The sequence below is a fragment of the Brachyhypopomus gauderio genome, chromosome 2 (genome assembly GCF_052324685.1).
Source record: "Brachyhypopomus gauderio isolate BG-103 chromosome 2, BGAUD_0.2, whole genome shotgun sequence".
Lineage (NCBI taxonomy): Eukaryota > Metazoa > Chordata > Actinopteri > Gymnotiformes > Hypopomidae > Brachyhypopomus > Brachyhypopomus gauderio.
Window position 1 is genome coordinate 5,508,507 of NC_135212.1, and position 19,124 is coordinate 5,527,630.

Below are 19,124 nucleotides of genomic sequence, written 5' to 3' on the forward strand. Positions count from 1 at the left end.
TGTAGTTTTAGTTGTCAGTAACTTATCTACAGAAGAGTGAGGAGTGACATGTACGTTTAGTGTTGTGTGTCGTTGTATTTTCCTCCGATCCGGTTTCCAAATGTACGTTTATCTAATAGCGTATCGAATAGCTTCAGGGCTAACCGGCTAACTCCACTTTATTCCTCATTAGGGTCTCACCGCTAATGCTGAAGTCTCTTGTGTTTGTTTGCACCGTTAGATTGTCCGGGCACCACTAGTGAGAAAGCGGGGAAGACGGCGGCATGTGAGGGCTGTCCCAACCAGTCAATATGCGCCTCTGGGGCTACCCAGGCTCCAGACCCCGGTGTGTGTACACTTCATCATCATCATCATCATCATCATCATTATCATTATTATCTTCATCATAATCATTATCTTCATAATCATTATCTTCATAATCATCATCATCATTATTATCTTCTTCATCATCATCATTATCTTCATCATCTTCATCATCATCATTATCTTCATCATCATCATTATCTTCATCATCATCATTATTATCTTCTTCATCATCATCATTATCTTCATCATCATTATTATTATCATCATCATTATCATCATCATTATCTTCATCATAATTATCTTCTTCATCATAATTATCTTCTTCATCATCATTATCATCTTCATCATTATCATCATCATCATCATTGATGAACACGCCAACACTTGCACATATTTTGTGAATGTAGTATTGTTTATAAGTATCTATTTTACTAACATTAAATAATTTATTGACAGGAAAAACCAAAATAGTACTGCTAATGGGCACTTGAATATAAACAGTTTGAAAAACAGATTTAGTGAGTTTGTTATTGCACACATCAAAGGCTAAAATAAAATAATAATGAATCTAAAATGTATTCCCCATCTTTGTAGCCATAGAAGAAATCAGACTGAAGATGGCCACCGTGAAGCACAAGATTGTGGTGTTATCAGGCAAGGGGGGCGTTGGGAAGAGCACATTCAGCGCTCACCTGGCTCATGCACTGGCCAGTGACGACACCAAAGAGGTGAGGCCACCTGTGTGTGTCATTTAGAGGAGTCCTGCTTTATTCCACATCTGCCCATTTGATTACACTTGTTTCAAATTTCTTCTGTGATATGTGTAAACAGTGTTGTAATAAAAAAAACAACACAATTTCCTGGTTGCATTTTTAAAAAAATTTGAATATACATTGTGACAGTTAGTTTTGTCAGTCCTATCTTAAGCATAACTCAAGGATATGAATAATAGTTTTTGTATCTGTAATGGACCAGGTTTAGAGGTGTTTTATTTAGGTCCACCTTACTGCACAGTCTAGTGGAGCTGCTGAGGTGATCCAGATGGTGCCTGGACCTCCTTACCTCGGTGTTTGTTGGTTCCTCAGGCTTGGAGGACGGCCAGATGTTGTGAAGTTCTAAATGCTTCAAGAGTAGTAGCCTCACACTCATGTCAAATTTTCAGTGAGCTGTATATACCCACATTGGAATGCACGAGTTTAAATTTTTTATTAGTTTTATTGGTTTTTTGTAACAATGGATTGATTTATGCAGCAGTGATAAAAAAATAATAATACTGCTCTTTCAAGCTGGACACCCCATTCTTTTTTCATATCTTCTTTAAGGCATCTATTTAGTCAACATAGCCATAGCAACAAGTACAAACAAGGTGTGAAGGATGGGTTTCCTTAAAGTATGTTTTTTATTTCTTTGTTAATAAGCTTCCCTTGGAAGCGAGAACCCGTCAGACTAGACTTGGGTCGTCCTTGTTCATCGTGTTTATTCAGCTCCTCGTGTAAGAGGAGTTCTTCTGTATGCTGTGAGAGTCGCAGAGGCAGTGTGTGATCTCCCAAAGTCCTCCAAGCTGAGCGGACTAGGAGTGCAACCCCGAGTGCTCGTGTAGTGTTTGACATGTGTGGGAGTGTTATCTACATGTGTAGATAACGAAAGAAATTATGGAGACGTCTTCCCTCCTGGTACTAGACTTTTACACTCTTGAATATCTTTTAGGAAATTCCTTAAAACCTATTTGTGCTCAAAAGCTTTTATGTAGCGGTGGTCATTGGCGATGTGATAATTGCTTGATTATTACGACGGAGTCATTGTGCTTTTCTAGTTAGCGCTCGTGTGAAGGGCTGTGCAACTCCGTCTTAGGAAAGTGCCGTCGGAGGAAAGTTTACTTACTCGTCTGCTTAATTACTGACGGAGTTGCTCGCTTGAATCCAGCACGTGAGTGGGGCGGAGTTTTGGACGCGCGTGCCTGAACGCCGCAGCCGCGAAGACCCGTCAGCAGGTCTCTCCCCGCACCTCTGTTCACGTGTCTGCAGCTGCAGGAGTAGAATAATGTTTAACCCCTCTTGCAATTGAATCCCTCCACATTCCTGGCGAGTTTCATCTTTTAAGTGACTCGCTTTGATTTACGACTTGTTTGTTTTTTCTTTCTGTTTCTTTATTGCTTTTGGAGAGTATCTTGAGTGAGAGATGCCATTGCTTTCTGCAGCACACGTGCTTTCTACTCTCTGCTGAACGACTTTGTTAAACTCCAGGATGGCTGCTGTGTGTGCTGTCTGTGGACTGTGAGAAAGGCGGGTCTGCCTGACAGCTGTTGCTGTGTTTGTGTGTGTGTGTGTGTGTGTGTGTGTGTGTGTGTGTGTGTGTGTGTGTGTGTGTGTGTATGTGTGTGCATGTGCGTATGGTTGTGTGTGTGTGTGTGTGTGAGACCCACGAGCGTGTCCTTCAACCCAGTGTTTGCTCTGCGGGATCTCTGGTCCTCTGATTCCAGCAGGTGGTGTGTGGGGTCCTGCACGTCCCAGTCGTACGCCTCACGCTCTCTTCGCCTTCCTGTTGATAACAGCCACAAAACAGGGAGGGAGTGTTGAGTGTCCCTGACCATGTGTCACATGTCACATCCCATCCAAGCACACTTGCCCATCATAACAGCTGTTTATTCAGTCACACGACCACATGCACTCAAAATAATGATGACTATATTAATGAGTGCTGACCTAAGTGAGAACCATTAGTAGTCAGTAGCACAAAACGATATCCCAGAGTGCTTTGCCTCAAGTAAACCTGGGTGATTTGTTTGGACGGTTACAGGTGTGTGTGTGCTGCAAATCCTTTACAAGTCCGTTTGTCTGTGTGTGTTCTTGTGCTCTGAGGTGTTGCTTTAACGGTCCTCTCCTGAAGGACAGTGTGTGTGTGTGTGTGTGTGTGTGTGTGTGTGTACCTCCCTCTCCTGAAGGACAGTGTGTGTGTGTACCTCCCTCTCTTTACCTACATGGAGACTTTTCACTCAGTGAGTAGGAAAGAATAACAGTTTGAAACAGGGAAGCGTAGCGGGGCCCCTAGATTGGCTCTGATTTTAATTAGCTGTAATACATCAGGAAGGCGTGATCATGACAATTACCAATATTATCACAATTGTTTTTATAGTGAACCTCTCCTAAATCAAACATATGAGCCACTAGGGGGCAGGTGTGAGCTGGGGCAGAAGTTTCTGTACACTGTTCAGATGTAGCAGAGTGAGCTCATTGTTATAAACATATTGGAGTCAGTGGTGGAATGAAGCAGATAGCATCTCCTGATGGTTCCACACATCCTGCTAGCGCACACAGGCGGTAGCACAGTGTAGGGCGGGTGGGATTCGGCCCGTAAACGATTGGTTCACAGCCAAGTGACCCTGTGCAACCCAAATGAACTTCCTGACGCTGTTTCTCCTTCACTTGCCATGTGGGCAATAGTCCAGAAGTCGGTCTGTCCCTTTTGTAGCTTCTCAGCAGGGGCTTGTGACGGTTTCTCTCTGTAGTTTTGTAGGTTAAAGAAACAATATTTTGGAGTTCCCTCTCCCCCCCTCATGCTGACAGGGGTATCGTACACAGTGAAAGGATCCGGTCCTGATCAATAAATTGTATTTTCAGCGTCATTGTGATATGACCATGTGCAATAAACACATCGCAAAAAAAAATGTGATGACTAAGAAAATATTGCGTGCTTGGCGGATCGTCTTATTCGACCTATCAGATGAAACAGTCACACCATTCAACCAATCATATTAACCCGACTAGCCGTTGGCGACCCTCAGATTGCCGAACCACTTTTGGGTTTATTATGGTTTGCGTTTTTGTTTCCGTGTCCACTGCTGGTTACTAAATGTTAGCTTGGCCTTTTGGGCTAGGGTTAGTGCACTTTTATGCTCAGTTTCATTTTTGTTTGTTTCATTAGCAAGAAAAATTCACGTGCATAGTGCGCTCATTTAATTAAACTCAGTCAATGTTTGTAATAATTAGTGTGATGGGGCAGTGTGTGGGTCAGTATGCTGAGGCCAGATATGGTGCTCTAATGTCAACAAATGGTTTATTTTATAGAGTTAACCAGAATTGTTGTTTGAGAATGCAGTGGATTAAACTTGTGGAAGCAAAAAGCTGATGTTTGCTGACCTGGTTGCTGAGATGAGAAAACATGGGTGTCATAAGACCAGTGCTGGGTCTTTATATGAGACCAGTAGAGGTGCTGGGGCTTTATATGAGACCAGTAGAGGTGGGTACTGGGGCTTTATATGAGACCAGTAGAGGTGCTGGGGCTTTATATGAGACCAGTAGAGGTGGGTACTGGGGCTTTATATGAGACCAGTAGAGGTGGGTACTGGGGCTTTATATGAGACCAGTAGAAGTACTGGGGCTTTATATGAGACCAGTAGAAGTGGGTACTGGGGCTTTATATGAGACCAGTAGAAGTGGGTACTGGGGCTTTATATGAGACCAGTAGAAGTGGGTACTGGGGCTTTATATGAGACCAGTAGAAGTGGGTACTGGGGCTTTATATGAGACCAGTAGAGGTGCTGGGGCTTTATATGAGACCAGTAGAAGTGGGTACTGGGGCTTTATATGAGACCAGTAGAAGTGGGTACTGGGGCTTTATATGAGACCAGTAGAAGTGGGTACTGGGGCTTTATATGAGACCAGTAGAGGTGGGTACTGGGGCTTTATATGAGACCAGTAGAAGTGGGTACTGGGGCTTTATATGAGACCAGTAGAAGTGGGTACTGGGGCTTTATATGAGACCAGTAAAAGTGGGTACTGGGGCTTTATATGAGACCAGTAGAGGTGGGTACTGGGGCTTTATATGAGACCAGTAGAGGTGGGTACTGGGGCTTTATATGAGACCAGTAGAAGTGGGTACTGGGGCTTTATATGAGACCAGTAGAAGTGGGTACTGGGGCTTTATATGAGACCAGTAGAGGTGGGTACTGGGGCTTTATATGAGACCAGTAGAGGTGGGTACTGGGGCTTTATATGAGACCAGTAGAAGTGGGTACTGGGGCTTTATATGAGACCAGTAGAGGTACTGGGGCTTTATATGAGACCAGTAGATGTGGGTACTGGGGCTTTATATGAGACCAGTAAAAGTGGGTACTGGGGCTTTATATGAGACCAGTAGAGGTACTGGGGCTTTATATGAGACCAGTAGAAGTGGGTACTGGGGCTTTATATGAGACCAGTAGAAGTGGGTACTGGGGCTTTATATGAGACCAGTAGAAGTGGGTACTGGGGCTTTATATGAGACCAGTAGAAGTGGTTACTGGGGCTTTATATGAGACCAGTAGAGGTACTGGGGCTTTATATGAGACCAGTAGAAGTGGGTACTGGGGCTTTATATGAGACCAGTAGAGGTGGGTACTGGGGCTTTATATGAGACCAGTAGAGGTGGGTACTGGGGCTTTATATGAGACCAGTAGAGGTGGGTACTGGGGCTTTATATGAGACCATTAGAGGTGCTGGGGCTTTATATGAGACCAGTAGAGGTGCTGGGGCTTTATATGAGACCAGTAGAAGTTGGTACTGGGGCTTTATATGAGACCAGTAGAAGTGGGTACTGGGGCTTTATATGAGACCAGTAGATGTGGGTACTGGGGCTTTATATGAGACCAGTAGAGGTGGGTACTGGGGCTTTATATGAGACCCGTAGAAGTGGGTACTGGGGCTTTATATGAGACCAGTAGAAGTGGGTACTGGGGCTTTATATGAGACCAGTAGAGGTGGGTACTGGGGCTTTATATGAGACCAGTAGAGGTGGGTACTGGGGCTTTATATGAGACCAGTAGAAGTGGGTACTGGGGCTTTATATGAGACCAGTAGAAGTGGGTACTGGGGCTTTATATGAGACCAGTAGAAGTGGTTACTGGGGCTTTATATGAGACCAGTAGAGGTACTGGGGCTTTATATGAGACCCGTAGAAGTGGGTACTGGGGCTTTATATGAGACCCGTAGAAGTGGGTACTGGGGCTTTATATGAGACCAGTAGAGGTGGGTACTGGGGCTTTATATGAGACCAGTAGAGGTGGGTACTGGGGCTTTATATGAGACCAGTAGAAGTGGGTACTGGGGCTTTATATGAGACCAGTAGAGGTGGGTACTGGGGCTTTATATGAGACCAGTAGAAGTGGGTACTGGGGCTTTATATGAGACCAGTAGAAGTGGGTACTGGGGCTTTATATGAGACCAGTAGAGGTGCTGGGGCTTTATATGAGACCAGTAGAGGTACTGGGGCTTTATATGAGACCAGTAGAGGTGGGTACTGGGGCTTTATATGAGACCAGTAGAAGTGGGTACTGGGGCTTTATATGAGACCAGTAGAGGTGCTGGGGCTTTATATGAGACCAGTAGAAGTCGGTACTGGGGCTTTATATGAGACCAGTAGAAGTGGGTACTGGGGCTTTATATGAGACCAGTAGAGGTGCTGGGGCTTTATATGAGACCAGTAGAGGTACTGGGGCTTTATATGAGACCAGTAGAGGTGGGTACTGGGGCTTTATATGAGACCAGTAGAAGTGGGTACTGGGGCTTTATATGAGACCAGTAGAGGTGCTGGGGCTTTATATGAGACCAGTAGAAGTCGGTACTGGGGCTTTATATGAGACCAGTAGAGGTGGGTACTGGGGCTTTATATGAGACCAGTAGAGGTGGGTACTGGGGCTTTATATGAGACCAGTAGAGGTGGGTACTGGGGCTTTATATGAGACCAGTAGAGGTGGGTACTGGGGCTTTATATGAGACCAGTAGAGGTGGGTACTGGGGCTTTTTTATGAGACCAGTAGAAGTGGGTACTGGGGCTTTTTTATGAGACCAGTAGAAGTACTGGGGCTTTATATGAGACCAGTAGAAATGGGTACTGGGGCTTTATATGAGACCAGTAGAGGTGGGTACTGGGGCTTTATATGAGACCAGTAGAGGTGGGTACTGGGGCTTTTTTATGAGACCAGTAGAAGTGGGCACTGGGGCTTTATATGAGACCAGTAGAGGTGCTGGGGCTTTATATGAGACCAGTAGAGGTGGGTACTGGGGCTTTATATGAGACCAGTAGAAGTGGGCACTGGGGCTTTATATGAGACCAGTAGAGGTGCTGGGGCTTTATATGAGACCAGTAGAGGTGGGTACTGGGGCTTTATATGAGACCACTAGAAATGGGTACTGGGGCTTTATATGAGACCAGTAGAGGTGGGTACTGGGGCTTTATATGAGACCAGTAGAAGTGGATACTGGGGCTTTATATGAGACCAGTAGAGGTGCTGGGGCTTTATATGAGACCAGTAGAGGTGCTGGGGCTTTATATGAGACCAGTAGAAGTGGGTACTGGGGCTTTATATGAGACCAGTAGAGGTGCTGGGGCTTTATATGAGACCAGTAGAGGTGCTGGGGCTTTATATGAGACCAGTAGAGGTATCTGTGGAGCATCTGAGGACATCATGTCGTCGTGTAAAGTGGTAGACCCAGTTGGAACTGGGGGCGTGAAGCAGGCCATAATCACTAGAGAGTCCAAGATGGATCTGCTGCGTTGGAGAGTGAATGTGGGTAGAGTCCATGTGGCAGCCCCGAGCGAGCATTAATGGTGCCATTGTGGATTTTACGGGTCGTTTGTTAGTGGCACGGGTCTCGATAGGGGCATTCGTGGTCGTTAGTGGGATGGTGCTCGAAAGGGTAGCTGTGTTTGCTGGAGTATGGTGCACTTGGTTTGAAAGTGAGCTTGGAGAGGGACACCTCACCCCCTCACCCAGCTCACCCCCCTGTTGGGCCTCGTGGGGGTGCTGTGGGCTTAATTCAGCAGGACGCCCTGAGTGGAGCTGCCGATGGCTGGAAGGACGAGAGGAAACGAGAGGCTTCGTCATGTTCAGGCCTCCTGGTCACTAGCTGGGCGCTAGCTGGGCGCTGCACAAGTCTGTCCCAGCACTCTGATGGCGTCCTGCTCCAAGGTGCTGGGTCTTATTTAGACCGGTTTTTACAAGCGCTTCAGCGAACGCACCGTTGTTCGGCGCCATGGGCAGGTCTTGGTCACCGCTTGAGGTCGTGGTTCACAGGTCTCCCCTTTTGTGGTGTGGGTCTTACCTTTGGCTGAACTCTCCGGTCCTCCTCTTCCCGGCTAGGTGAAGGAGTTGGACCCAAATGTAGCGTGTCCCCTCCTGAACGGATCGCAGCGTTCCGAATGTCTCCGCGTCTCCCACACTGCCGACTGTGGAGGTGGTGGTTAGTCAGAGTGTCTCGGACAGCTCGCTGTCATCACTGTCAGTTTTAGCAGTGTAGCGAATGATATTGATCGAATATGTCTGACAGACAAAAGCTGTGGCAATGTTTTTTTTTTTTTTTTTTTTTAAGTGTGCTGATGTTAGGAGAAGCATGCAATACACAAGCGTTTAAGATAGTGGTGTTTATGCACGTAGCCTCCATGTGCTTATGTGTTGGGATTGGTTAACTCCTTCTTTTCCATTTGCACTGGTGAGTTCCAATTCTAGGTCATCATTTTCACTAAAGACCTCCTCTGCCAGGTTCTCGAGTCAAAGCACTATTGTACATGGAGATTAGTAATGTAACAGCAGCATAGACGAGCTTCTCCAGAATAAGTGCCAATGTCAGAATGTCAACACAAATCTAAATTGCTGTAGTAGTACAAAATATGCTTGTTGACTTGAATAGCTGAAAAGTCGTATGGATGATAAATATAGCTGTACTTTTTTTTTGTTTTAAGAAGTTGGATTTTGAACTACTGGAGTACTAAAGCAGTTTAGTTTTTGCAATAATGTTTTCTAGAATGACGATTTGTTGCCTTTCTTATTGTTTACATAGCAGAAAAGGGTCATATGACAGAAGCCAGTAAATGTCTCTCAGACACCCACATGGGGCATCGTAACTGAATTTGCAACTTGATAACATCCTTCATCGCTGTCCGAACATATATCACCACTCAGGCCTACTTCCTTTATGTTAAACCAGGAGAGAAGGACGTGTTCGTTGGGGAAAGTAACTGGGTCCAGGGAAGCGGTGCGACTTCCTGAATAGCTGTGAGGCCCTGACCCAGGTGTCGGTTTTGTGTGTGTCCCAACTGGCCTCTGCCTCCCCCTGACCACATTTCCGAGAGAGAGAGAGAGAGAGAGAGAGAGAGAGAGAGGGAGAGAGAGAGAGAGAGAGAGAGAGAGAGAGAGAGAGAGAGAGAGAGAGAGAGAGAGAGAGAGAGAGAGAGGAGAGAGAGAGAGAGGAGAGAGAGAGAGAGAGAGAGAGAGAGAGAGAGAGAGAGAGAGAGAGAGAGAGAGAGAGAGAGAGGAGTAGAGAGAGAGGAGAGAGAGAGAGAGAGAGAAAAGAGATTTAAGCTCACCGCATAGTTTCCTTGGGGCTTGTTAATTTGCCTCTCTACTCTCAACCTCTGTTGTTTTTTTTGTGTTCTGGTCTGGCAGCTCGGGGAACCTGCTCCTATTCAGCCTGAATATGTCTTTGGCACTGGCTGTGTTTATGAAAGGCTCATAATCTCACAATCTCGCTACAAGTCGATTGCAAACATTGAATTCCACTATTACCTGCGATCCACCCATTTAAGTCAACCGTCTCATTATTTGTCGATGCCTGTAATAGCCACAATACACCGTACTGTGTGTATGACGTGGGCGGTATAACTAAACCTTCCTCCGCCCAGAATCCACATCATCGTTGGTACCGACACAGCCACGGTGCAGTGAACAAATGTGGATCAACACCACATCCGTCTTTATCACTTTCCGTCCCTCTCCAACTGCTTACACACACACACACACACACACACACACACACACGCATAGTAGGAGACTTCCTCTGGCTCAAAGCCCCTCGAACATCTGCTCCACAGTAATGTGAAAGGCAGACTGCAGCAGTTTGGTGGAGGTGTATCATGTAGGCTTGGCAGGAGGGCTGAATCCTCCTCCCTCACTTGTTCTTTGAATGTCGGTCTTTTCACACGGATATATTTGCCTTCACGTTTCTTTTCCGTTTCCTCCACCCTCTGCTGATGACGCTCTCTCTGCCGGGAGCTCAAGCATTTGGCTCAGTGCTGCACGCGAACGCTCCCTGGCCTTGATTACGGGACCGTGCACGTGAACGCTCACTGGTTTTTATGGGTTTGGCGGCACACGTGAAAGCTCGCTGAGTTCTCCCTTCAGACTAGCCTTCGTTACGGGGACGTGGCATCGACCGAGGAAGAGGCGCATGAAAAACCACCTCGGCCGCCGTTAGGAGAAAAAACCAAAACAACCCCAGAGGTTGTTGATTTCATCGCTCCTGCAGCCCCTGCTGAACTTCTCCAGCATACAGCGGCCCTCGCCCACCAGGTTCAAGACCTCCTAAATAGCCGTGGCTATTTGATTTAATAGCTTCCTTCATCACCTGCTGGCCAGCTCTGCCGTGGCATTAAGCCCGTCACTTCGTGGCTTGTTGAGGCGATGCTATCTCGCACTGCTGGACGGGGCTACCCTCTGCTCCATCACTGGTCTGTTGGTGCTTTATTTTTTATTTATTTTTCCAATTTTCCACTCCATGTCAGTCTGGCTGCTACTGTAGGGGTTATTTTTCCCCCCTCGGTGTGGTGGAGAAAGCCGGCAGCGTCTGAGACCGCTGGTGTTGAGCTAAGAGAGCGGCCCAGGTTATCTCGGGTCGCGCGCTCACGAGCCGCCACACGGCTTGCACCTGCTCGTTTCCCAGCATGCCTTGCGTTGCGCCATCGCTTAAATCCCAGGGGGGTTAAACCCATACGGATGTCTCAGAAACACACAGTTGCGCCGCTTAGAATGTCGGTCATCAGTCGCATTTCTCTGTAGCCGTTTCACATTCAGTCACAAGACCATTACTACCAACTGAACTGCAAGTTCTATAGAAATAGAATGACTGGAATGGACTTCCCCTCTTCTGGGTTTGTGCTGTCTTTCTCTAATTCTAACCAGTATGCATGGACCCCCCGCATGGACCCTGAGTTTAAAAAGCTTCTTCTTGGTTATGAAAAGATTAACAGAGGGTGAGTCAGCTATGGCTGGGGGCCCGATAGGTGCTGCTTTGTAGACCTACGGGATCAGTAGTAAATTACTGCTGTCTGATGTAAGAAATTAAATAGAATGGGTTCAGTTGGTGTGCTATTAATATTTCTTTGACATAATGCCAGTGTTGCTCTGTAGAACACCGCCATCTTGTGGCAGGTTTTGTACATTACACACAATAAATCCGTATCATAAGACCATTATAATATATGTTGTCCATATACAACAGTACAGAGCACGGACGTAGTTTTGGGGGGGGACGGGGGGGACATGTCCCCCCCACTTTTTCAAAAGCCGGTTTTGGTCCCCCCCAGTTTTTACAGTTAAAACCAAATATTTAAGTAGTGACAAAGTCATGTCCCCCCACTTTTTAACGGTTAAAAAACCAATATCCAAATAGCGACAAATCTAGCACTAGGATCATGCAGCATCCCCCCCCCCCCCCCCCGCTCAACAGTTCGCCACCCCAGGTTGTGTCCCCCCCACTTATGAAATCAAAACTACATCCATGGTACAGAGCGACTGAGTTTGCAGTTAAAGGTAATAAATAGAAATGCAATAAAAAATACAGTTTACATGCACTTAATCCAATCACAACCGTATTTCTCTAGCAACCTGATTATTTGTGATTATTATGTAAACAGCATACTCCGATTTCTTAGAGTGCAGTATGACCTAGATATCAGATTAAGAAATCTAATAAAAAGAGCTGAATTTAGCCTAGTAATCTGATTTCTCGGTCTGCGTATGATTACAAATCTAACTGGAGCTGTCGCGGAAGCAGCTAGTGTAATTAAACGCAGCACCCACGAAATGTCTGTCACACTTTTGGCCAGACTTTGAAATGCAATACATGTTCAAGGAAATAAAGAATTTGAGTTGTGCACACATAGTAGCATTAGTAACCACAAAATACAACCATCCATATCTGCCAGTAAAGTGGGGCCATATTTACAAAAAGCCATGGCAGGAAGTTTCAAGTTTACCTCACGTCAATCTGTGAGATTATTGGCTGCTCGCAAAGTCGAAATCCAATTATTACCTGACTTTTCCCATTATCTGAACACCCAAGCGCATGAAATGTGTTGATCGTATTACTGGGTTTCTGCTGATATCTGATTATTAAGTGCATGTAAACACTCTCATTGTATGTCATTTCCGTTTAGAAGAATGTCCTTATTTACATGGCGGATATTTTTAATCAACATTTTAGCAATCCTGGTCAGTTTTATGAACCCTTAAATTCTGCTGGGCTGACAAATAGTTTACTGGACTCTCTCCCTATTTCCCCTCCCTTTGCAGCTTCTTCTTTTACCAGGCCCAGTTCTACGTTTACAATTCAGCCCTTTTCAGTATGTGAGGTTTTAACTGAACTGTTGGCACTGGACCCCAAAAAGTCCCCAGGGTTAGATGAGCTAGCACCATTTTTTCTAAATTCTGCAGCTCGTTTTATTGCAGCCCCTGTCACAGATCTTTTTAACTTATCTGTTTGTTCATCTGAATTACCCGCTGATTGGAAAACAGCTATTATCCGTCCTCTTTTTAAAGGTGGTGATCAGGCTGATCCAAACTCGTACAGGCCTATCTCTATTCTGCCATGCTTATCTAAAGTTTTAGAGAAACTCGTAAATAGGCAGCTCACTAAGTATCTCGATGAAAATAATATTCTTTGTCCGATGCAATCTGGTTTTCGCCCAGGCTATGGCTGTGTCACTGCCACCATGAAGGTCCTTAATGATATTACTCATGCATTAGATGCAAAACAATATTGCGCCGCAATATTCATAGACTTAGCTAAAGCCTTTGATTCTGTAGACCATTCCATTCTTCTAAGTAGGTTGGTCAGTGTCGGAGTTTCAGATCATTCTTTGGCCTGGTTTTCTCATTATCTTTCTGATAGGACACAGCAGGTTAGGCTAGATAATTGCCTTTCTCACCCTTTCTCTGTACTTAAAGGTGTTCCACAGGGCTCAATACTAGGACCTACATTGTTCTCTATATACATTAACAACATCTTTCATGCTGCACAAAATTCATTTATTCACCTGTATGCTGATGACACAATCTTGTATGCCACTGGCCCCTCCCCTGCTTCTGTGGAAAAAGGTCTCCAGGACAGTTTTATTCAAATTCAACAGGCTTTTTGTACCCTCAATCTAACGCTAAACTCCTCTAAGACCAAAGTTATGTGGTTTAGTCGAAAAGGGATGGAATCCTCTCCTCCTCTAAAGATCTCATCCATCGAGGGTAAGGTTCTGGAATTGGTCAACACTTATAAATATTTAGGCATTTGGTTAGACAGTTCACTATCATTTTCCCATCATATCTCCATGTTACAATTAAAGATTAAGGCAAAACTCAGTTTTTTATACAGAAATCGTTCTTCATTTACTATAGCGGTCAAACTTATGCTCATTCAAATGACTATACTTCCTCTGTTTGATTATGGTGACATTATCTATCAATCAGCTTCCAAATCCTTGCTTCATAAGTTGGACACTCTCTATCATTCTGCCATACGGTTTGCAACAAACGCTCCATTTAGAACTCATCATTGTACGCTCTACTCATCTGTTAACTGGCCCTCTCTGTTCACTCGACGTAAAATTCACTGGTTTACCTTTATCTACAAAACTCTACTTGGTCATTCACCTCCTTATCTATGTAATTTACTGCAAATAGATTCAGCTACATATAACACAAGGTCTTCATCATATATTAAGCTAAAACCTTCTAAAACATCTACTGCTCTAGGCTGTACTGCATTTCAACATGCTGCTGCCAATGACTGGAACAAACTGCAAGAAACCCTAAAATTGGACACTTTTATTTCATTAACTGCCTTCAAGGACTGCATTAAGAAATTACTTATTGATGCTTGTAATTGTTCTTAAATTTTTTATCTTCTTTACTTCTCTTTTTCTTTTTTTCTGTTTCTCTTTTCTTCTCAAGTGTCCTGTGGCGCTTGTCAGGCCGCCATTGTAAATAAGAATATTGTTCTTACTGGCTTGCCTGGTTAAATTAAAGGTTAATAATAATAATAATAATACATTTAGAATGGCTGACAGTTTTTGTTGTTGGTTCCAGGTGGCCCTGCTGGATGTAGACATCTGTGGACCGTCAATACCTAAAATAATGGGGCTTGAGGGAGAGCAGGTATGACACCACTCTCTCTCTCTCTCTCTCTCTCTCTCTCTCTCTCTCACACACACACACACACATACACCGCATCCTGGTCAAGGCCAATAACCAAAAGGCCTAAGGTTAAGAGAGGTAGCCCAGATTAGATAAGAATAATAATAAGACTGCATAACCGACGGTTTGTTCGACATTGTTATTCCCTTGTGTGGCAGAAAGGTGCTAGTGAGAACAGACCCGCACATCTCCCATAGACTTGTCATTATGTCATGTTACATTTAGATCATTTCCATAGAAATGCTAGGCCTGGTCTTTTGTTATGAAAGCAGTACTGGTGGATTTCACGTCATGTAAGCACTAATAAATCCCAGCGAGTCTTGACTTGATCGGACCGATCTACTCATATCCAGGGTGAAGGAGGCACTCGAACCGGCTCTCCTATGACTGGACCACGAGGAACGTGCTGCGTAGTACTTTTGCTTTCGGCATGGAAAATCCCGTGCGGCCTTTATGCGAAGATGTGGGTCCCGAGTGAACAGAAGTTTACATGCAGTTAGAGTTGTCAGTTGCTTTCAAGGTTTCTTCCAAACTGTTTCAGAAAGGCTGTCGTTGCTGTTTGTGAAGTGCTATTACAAAGTTTAATAATTGTTCCTTGATAAGACGTTGAGGCGTGTCTTACAAACAACTGAAAATTTTTCACGTGCTACACATGTGTGAAACGTGTATAAACCGATCTGGCACCATTGCTAACACTTAAGAGCAGAAAGTGTGAACTGTATGTGGTTACTCATAAAAGGACATAGATTTATCAGCAGGAAGCATGGGGGGGGTTACTTCTCATGGTCTTAAATCTAAGCATAGCTTCCCTTATTGCAAAAACGTTTAAAGCCTTACCTGGTTTAGAGGCAGCCAAATATGTGCCACATGAGATACAGACTCATTTCTGTTATTTTCCGTTGCTGTTTCATTAAGACCATGGTTTAGTCTGCTTGTGTGGTGATGCTATATACATATAACTGTATCTCTGGAGACTTTGTGAACACTACAATTTTTTATATCTCTACATATCATACCTAAGCACACTGCAGTTCTTACCTGCAATATTCTTCAGCTAGTCTTACTACACAGTCCAAGAAAATGAGAAGAAAATGCGGGGGGGTCAAGATAATAAGAAAACATTCAAAGCAGTACATTCCTCAATGGTTCAAAGTGCCTTTTGTTTGTCTGAATCTTTGATTGTCCGAATGTATTGCTTGATCTCATTGTGAAAAGCAATAACATGTGGTTTCCTTCCAGAGTATTTGCAACAATGAATATGATATTTTGACATTAACAACAGGTTTATCAAGTAGCCAGAGTTTTTTCTCTGTGTACTGTTTTTAACAAGACCAAACAGTACTGCATAAGACAAAGTTTTTTTCTATGTTACTGTGAATAAAATCACACAGTTCTTGCCAAAACACATTAACAAATGGGCAATACCGAAACAGGTGAACAACAGTTTCAGGACATGTATCACAAGAGCTACAGTTATTTTCTATATCTTTCTTGAATCTGCTTTTTATATAAGATTTAGCAGGATAGATCTTATGGATAATTTAAAAAGAGATTTCTTTAGTTTTATTTGTAATTAGATATCTAATTGGGAGAAGCCAGACCTTTTTCCACAGTATCCCATCCACAAACCCATTCCAGTATGAAATGGCATCCGGTTGTATTGTGCGGTTATCTAGAAATAATGTTCTTATAGCTCTGTTATTTTTTTGCTGACCAGATAGACAAATTTTCCCTACAGGCGAGTCTACTGGAGATAGACAGGTGAGGTCACAAATGTCAAGCCTCTTCTGGCCCTTAAAAAGCATACATACGCCAGATGGGATGGCTCCAAATACCTTGGCATAGTCTCCAGGAGTTACAGGGATATTTTCTAAGAAATTCTTCATAGGTGAGCAAAAAGCCTTCACTATTGAATAGCTGGTCAACCCATATGATGTTCTGAAACCACTGTTCCAAAAAAAGAGATTTCTGTTTATATAAGATGTCTTTGTTATTCCAAATCAGAAACTTGTGGGGAGATAAATTATGCCTGTAGATGAGGGACCATGAGAGAAAGGCCTGGCGATAAAAAGCTGATATCTTAACAGGGATTTTATCAATGTTATAATTACAAACAAGAAAAAAGTCAATACCACCCAGCTTAGATAATATATGGAGAGGAATAATATTCCAAATTGAAGTGGGGTTTCTGAAGATTTGCTTTAACCTATTAACTTTGAATGTATTGTTCAAAGTATAAAAATCCAGGATATCAAGACCACCATTTTCACATGCATTCATGACAACTGATTTCCTCAAATAGTGATTCCGATTTTTGAGATGCAGAGTCAAGGCTGCATATATTAGCCGAGATATTCCTTCTGCTTTGCTGAGTAAAACCTCTCAATGATAAGTCTTGTAAGAGCCACCGATTTAATTTATTTTGGATTTCCTGTATAATTGGGTTGAAATTTGCGGTGCTTCTTTTGAGAAATGTACAAATCTTGATCTTTTATTATTGAGATTCCCAAGTATTGCACTTCCTCCTTTACGGGAATACAATACAGTTCAGGTTTTGTACAGTTTTTGATAGCCATAAGTTTACACTTATGAAGATTGAGGCACAAACCAGATGCCTTTGAAAAGTCCTGAATTACATTATTGGCTACAGGGATCTGGCCCTCATTTCTCAAAAAGAGTGTTGTGTCATCTGCAAGTTGAGTTAAAATTAGTTCTCTGCCAAGGAGGGAGATGCCTTCCACAGCACTATTTCTGATATGATATACCATAAGCTGTGCCACCAACAGAAAGAGGTAAGGGGAAGCAGGACAGCCCTGTCTTATACCTCTAGAGATATCGAATCTGGGGGATGTGCCACTTGGTGTAAGCACAGGTGGTCACACCTGCTTGGCATTGCTGTCACACCTGCTTGGCATTGCTACCTGACGCACCTCCGACGGTGCCATTGTGTGGGCTGCAGGGTCGCCAGCTGGGGGGCCACCCTTCACTGATGTTTCGCTCCATTATCCCCCAGAACAACTCTGGGTGGTGGGGCAGCGACAGGGACGTCTCCCTGCCGCCCCCTGCAGCCTGCTGAAGGATCCATATTCACCCCACTCTCTGACCCCATTTTTATTGTGTGGAATGAGTTGCAGGGGACTGTGCATGGCAGAGACGTCCATCACCCTGAGTCAAGCACAAGTACTGACCGCATACCAGAACGTCTCCCTCAAAAGCCTTCTTTCCCCCATGTGCCATCCTTTCTTCTGAGCCACAGCCAGAAGCTCCCTTCCTCCGCCTCCTTTGCAAGGTCGCAGAGGAGTTAGGGCCTGTGACACCCAGAGTTTTCAGTAGCCTCTGTGTAGATGTCCCGGTGAAGCCCCTGCATCCGACCTCCACTGGGAAGATGAATGGTCTCCACCCAGCTTGTAAGCACGTTGCTGCCAGCTCTGCGTACTTGTCTTTCTTCCGTTCGTACGCGGACTCCATGTGCTCCTCCCATGGGACTGTCAGCTCTACCATGATGAGGGCTTTGGCAGGTGCTGACCAGAGCATAATGTCTGGGCACAAGGATGTTATAGTAATCTCTGTTGGGAATTTCAGTTGGTGGCTGAGGTTGGCTGCCAACCTCCACTCACTTCCTAGCGACAGGAGCGACCGCTCTGTCCCCGTGATGCGCCGTGCTGTCGTCCCTGGCCTGGTAAACTGGATCCACATCGGGGAGGTGGGTAGGCTTGCTGACCGGTTTACCTGCTGTCTGTGGGCTTCCAGGATCTCTGCAAGCTTGCGCAGGACCTTGTCATGCCGCCATCTGTACCTTCCCTGTGACAGCACTGTCTTGCATCTGGAGAGGATGTGCTTTAGGGTTGGACTTGGGAAACTACAGAGATGGCAGTGTTCTTCTGTGCCAAACAGGTGAGGAGGTTCCGGGGGCTCGGTAAGGTGTCGTATGTGGCCCTAATCCGAAAGCTCAGTCTTGCCTGGGGAGTTCTCCACAAATCGGTCCAAGTGATGGTTCTGTTTAGCACAGCCTCCCAAGTAGTCCATCTGCCTTGCTGTCGCTGGCTCACTGCTGTAATCTTGTATGTTTCCTCCTCCATTTAGGCAACTTCAGAGATCACAAGATCCTTTCTCTCCTTCCTGGTCGCTTTGGACCAGCTCTTTGGTGCTACTGCCCATCCCAGACCAGATCTGCCCAACTGTGTAGCACCAACAATCTCCTGGTGCTTCAGCCGTTCCACTGCCTGGTCAACTGCTTGGGATGCATTCCACTTCCGTCCAGTGCAAATCTGAGGGTTGGCAGCTCGAATTGCCGGGTCCGTAGAGTCTCTCAGTTCGAAGTGGAGTCTCACCTTCTCCTTTTTGTATCCTAAACTGATGGACTGCAGCGGGAGCATCATCCATCAGTGCCGTGATGGAGAGGGAACGTGGAAGGCCGAGCCACTTCCAGATAAAGTTGTTGGCCTTTGCATCCAGCTTCAAGACCGTGGTCATGGTGATGTCGCTTAGTTTCAGGGGCCACATTAAGCGGTAGGACAGAGTGAACTGGTAGCACCACACCTTGAACTTCCCTGGTAGGGGGCACTGGTCGATCTTGTGAAGGCCCTCCTGAAGTTGGGCTTTA

General features: G+C 44.9%; 1 protein-coding gene across 2 annotated transcripts in view; it reads left to right on the forward strand.

The window, feature by feature from the left end:
- Nucleotides 1-19,124, forward strand: part of nubp1 (nucleotide binding protein 1 (MinD homolog, E. coli)) — a 49,635-nt gene that overhangs the window by 214 nt on the left and 30,297 nt on the right. For both annotated transcript variants that reach the window (XM_076983838.1, XM_076983846.1), the window contains exons 2-4: nucleotides 221-325; nucleotides 901-1,034; nucleotides 14,414-14,482. In XM_076983838.1, the coding sequence (XP_076839953.1) occupies nucleotides 221-325; nucleotides 901-1,034; nucleotides 14,414-14,482 (308 nt within the window). The remainder of the gene's footprint in view (nucleotides 1-220; nucleotides 326-900; nucleotides 1,035-14,413; nucleotides 14,483-19,124) is intronic.